Source organism: Pygoscelis adeliae, unplaced genomic scaffold (genome assembly GCF_000699105.1).
Source record: "Pygoscelis adeliae isolate BGI_AS28 unplaced genomic scaffold, ASM69910v1 Scaffold365, whole genome shotgun sequence".
NCBI classification, from domain to species: Eukaryota; Metazoa; Chordata; class Aves; order Sphenisciformes; family Spheniscidae; genus Pygoscelis; species Pygoscelis adeliae.
The window spans coordinates 37160-41420 of NW_008824783.1; the positions used below are offsets into that span (position 1 = coordinate 37160).

The 4261-nt window shown below is 38.3% G+C and overlaps 1 protein-coding gene across 1 annotated transcript; it reads left to right on the forward strand.

Annotated features, from left to right (window-relative positions):
* Positions 1 to 575: 575 nt before the first annotated feature.
* Positions 576 to 1550, forward strand: LOC103916806 (olfactory receptor 476-like). The gene has a single exon (XM_009323862.1). The coding sequence runs from the start codon at positions 576 to 578 to the stop codon at positions 1548 to 1550; it is 975 nt and encodes a 324-aa protein (XP_009322137.1).
* The last annotated feature ends 2711 nt before the right edge of the window (positions 1551 to 4261 follow it).

Below are 4261 nucleotides of genomic sequence, written 5' to 3' on the forward strand. Positions count from 1 at the left end.
GGTTCTTGGCAGAGCAAACATATGCTGAAGATGGTATAGATGTTCTTCATAGTTATTTTCATTGGTGGAAGTTGGATTCTTTTTCAGCCTCCTTCAAATAAGAAAAATGTCTGCATTAACAGTCATGCTACATACTTATATATAGTGAATATATAATATGCATCAATACATATTAGCAATGGAAATATGGCCATGTTACTATTGGAGCAATCAGACCAAATACTTTTTTTTTTTTTTCACAGCAGAAAGGAATACGGCAAAACATCTAATGAAAGAAGTTGATTTTTAATTTGCTTGCACAGACTGGAAACATGTTAGAAAGTACCCTTGTGCCAGAGAAGAAGAATGGGCATTACTTCAGTTTTAAGTGTTCTTCTTAGTACATGGAGTAATAAGTAATGTGACTCTTAGTATGTGAGAAATCTTTATAGAAATCAGGTGACAGGTCTAATAACGCAAAGACTTTTTTACTCTTTGTTTTTCTATTCTGTGAAGAAACTTTCATTAATTGAGTCTTAACTGTCAAGGTCTTCATTGGTGCTAACATTTCCTGTTTTATCACTAGAACAAAAGTTATGACAAAGCAAGAGTGGAAAAACAAAACGGTTGTTACAGAGTTCATCCTCCTGGGATTTAGGAATGGCCCCAAACTGGATTCTCTTCTCTTCCTGATGTTTCTGTCAATCTACATTGTGACCATAACTGGAAACATCTTCATCATTGTGCTGGTGGTGGCTAATCGGCACCTTCACACCCCAATGTACTTCTTCCTGGGCAATTTGGCCTGCTTGGAAATCTGCTACAGCTCAAATATCTTGCCGAGGATGTTGCTTAGCTACCTGGGTGGAGACAGAAGTATTTCAGTCAATGGATATTTTACACAATACTATTTCTTTGGTTGCTTGGGAGTTGCAGAATGCTATCTCCTCACAGTGATGTCCTATGATAGGTACCTAGCGGTGTGCAAACCCCTGCACTATCCTTCCCGTATGAACGGCAAGCTCTGTCTCCAGCTGGGTGCTGCATCTTGGATAAGTGGCTTTCTAACTAATTCTATACTAACATTCCTGATCTCAAATTTAGACTTCTGTGGGCCTAATGAAATCGACCATTTTTTCTGTGACTCATTCCCAATGATAAAACTCTCATGTAGTGACAGTCATGTGGTGGGACTTGTCACTTCTGTTGTGGCGGGTGTGTGCTCACTCCCTCCGTTTCTGTTGACCTTCTCATCCTATCTCTACATCATTGTCACGGTCATGAGAATTCTTTCTGCCACTGGAAGGAAAAAGGCCTTTTCCACTTGCTCCTCACATCTTATTGTGGTGATTCTTTTTTACTGGTCAATATTAACTGTCTATGTACTTCCTCATCACGATACCCAAATATCTCCCAACAAAGTCTTCTCTGTTTTTTATACCATTCTCACTCCCTTGGTCAATCCTCTCATCTACAGTCTGAGAAACAAAGAGGTAAAGGAAGCTCTGCGAAAACAGGCAAGTAAATTGCTGGCTTTCAGAGGGCTGCTTTCTGTTAAAAAAAGGGGGTAATAATCCTTAATGAGTTACAGGTTCAGACACAATTACATGGCATGTGAATATAGTTAATTTGAATAAAGCTTGGAAATACATAGCTGTACATCTTAAAAATAAAAAGCAAAGAAATAAAATAGGTAAATAATTTTGCTATCAGTTGGGGGGTGGTATGGAGAAAGAACATGAATATGTAGTGAACACTGTAAAGTAAGCAAAATAAATCCATGGATGTCATTGTATATGTATTACTGATATCTCCTTGCTTGCCTGCTTGTTTTCTTTTTCCTCACTACAGCCGAAATTCAGTTCAGAATAAGTTGAAACTCAATTTATAGTGGATAGACCATTTCTTTATTAATGTTACGTTCTGGATTACTCTTCGTTTTCACACCTATGGTGTAGATGTCTACATCCAAGATAGTTATCTGGACTCCCTTGATTGCAAATAAAGAGAGTGAGAAACATTGTTTGAATGTGATTCATCTGATCTATTTTGGATGTCTGGTTTTGGTTAATAGAAACCATGCTCTAGAAGGGCTCAGGTCAATGTACTAAAGAACTGCTAGCTCATACAGAAGAATACACAATGTAGACATGCAGTCCAAAATTAATTAAATACTATCCATATTTGGACTGACAATTAAAACCTTAAAGTGAAAGCAAAGCTCCCACAACAAAATTGCAACAACTTCCGAAGAAGAATGCCCACTGTGTTGATGTTTGGTGGAGAGGAGGGAAGGTAAATGGAAAGGACCATCTTTACCAACCTGAAATTAGTTCATTTTGCATGTGTAGTTTTATTCTCCTTGATAACAATTAGGAAACGGGAAGAGCTGTTTAGAAATCTTCTGTAGGTTATGGAACTGTGATTTCTGTGGGTGATCTTATATTTAACATGGTAAAAAATCAAAAGAAATAGTGGTTAGCAAAGCTTCACACTTCACTAAGGTGTCTAGCAGTGCAGTAAGCAGCGGAGAAGAGACAGCATAGGAACAGGGGTGACCATCACAGTAAGGAAATACAGCTTTTGAAAGCAGTTAGCAGAGCAAGAAACAGCTAATCGGAAACATCCCTGGGGTCTGGAGGAGGGAACGACTAGAGAGGGGATTAGCAAAAATAGGAAGGAATAGGTGCCACTTGCCACACAAAGCTGTATGAGACAGGAAAAGCTTTCTCATTACTTGGCTAAGTTTAGGCAATTAATTAGAGCTCCAAACTCAAGAATACACATCTATCTGTCCCATAGCTTATATCTTCAATAGGCCAGATTAACCAGGCCCAGAAATGTCTATATGGCTTTATTTACTATAATGAATATCCATTAATACTTAGACATCTGCAATACAAACTCTGCACGTGTGTTAGTCACCTAGCTTCCCAACATACTCACTGAATGGAAAAAGGCATTTCTACATTGTGACTTATCTGCACATTTTGGACTTTTGAGGCTATGATGAATTACACCTTAGAAGTGTCTGTTCCCCTCCTTTGATTATAGGGCAAGTGACTCTATGATAAGCTCAGATGTAGAAATTTAGGACTCAAATCACTTGACAAACGTAGGCCTTCAGTGCCGTTTGAGACACCCAGGAGCATCTTAGCTGGTCTCCAGTAATGTTCCAGAAGGACAGATCTCCTGTGGATCTCTATCGTATTTGTCAGTTTTAAGCAGATATCTTGGATACTCTAGAGCATTTAAAAAGTCACTAGATATGTCAATTAAACCACTGGATTACAGATGTCTGAAGTTAGGTATGGTGAAACTCTCTTTGACTTGCTACCAGGTTTCCTTACCTTTCACAAAATACTCAATGTGGGTCTAGGGCACTTCAAAAATTAGTTTTGGAAACCTCACGCTGAATTTCTAATTTTCTGAAGAGCTGTAGTTCAAGTAGGATAAATTTCACCTGAACTTATCCATTCAACTATAGACTTCTTAGCTAAATAACATGCTGTTACTATCTGCCTCATAAAAAAAAAGATAGCTGTCTTCAGAAGGTGATATACCCATCCTCAGGTAAATGTCTAAAACAAATGGTCTGATTTGGTTTGGGGTTCCTTTCTCTCCATCAAGGCAGACTTGATCAATAATTCAAACAAGTCATCTAACAAAGGGTGTTTTCCTCCTCCCATTACCTTCAAATGGAGAATCACACTTTGCTATTTAAAGTTTATTTTAAATTTAAATTTTAACCTAATTATTAAGTAATATAACCTTATCACATAAGATTAAAAAAAAAGTTAACTTTCATTAATTTAAATTGTTCATAGTCTGCTACAATACCAAGGGAGATGTTTTGTCTTCTGAATATACTTGGTAATGAATCCAGAGGGGGGTTCCTATCTCAGGAAGCAATGTAAGAGAGCATGTAGTTCAGAACAGCTGAACTTCACTCTTTCTTGGGGATCCTACAGGAAACTATTCACAGTCCTGAAGTGTTGCCCAAAAGGCAGAAAAAGATATCCCAGCATCTGAAATCATGAGCAAAAGCATCATACCAGAAACTCTGGATTGCTTCTCATGAAAATTGAGGTATACCAGTATTTTCTATACTATCTGGTAAGGAAAACTGGCAAGAAAAATGCTTATTATTACGGCTCCTATGATTGGAGTGTTGGGATGGAGGGATACAGGCTCTTTAGGAAGGACAGGCAGGGGAGACGAGGAGGGGGTGTCGCCCTCTATGTCAATGACCAGCTGGAGTGCATGGAGCTCTGCCTGGGGA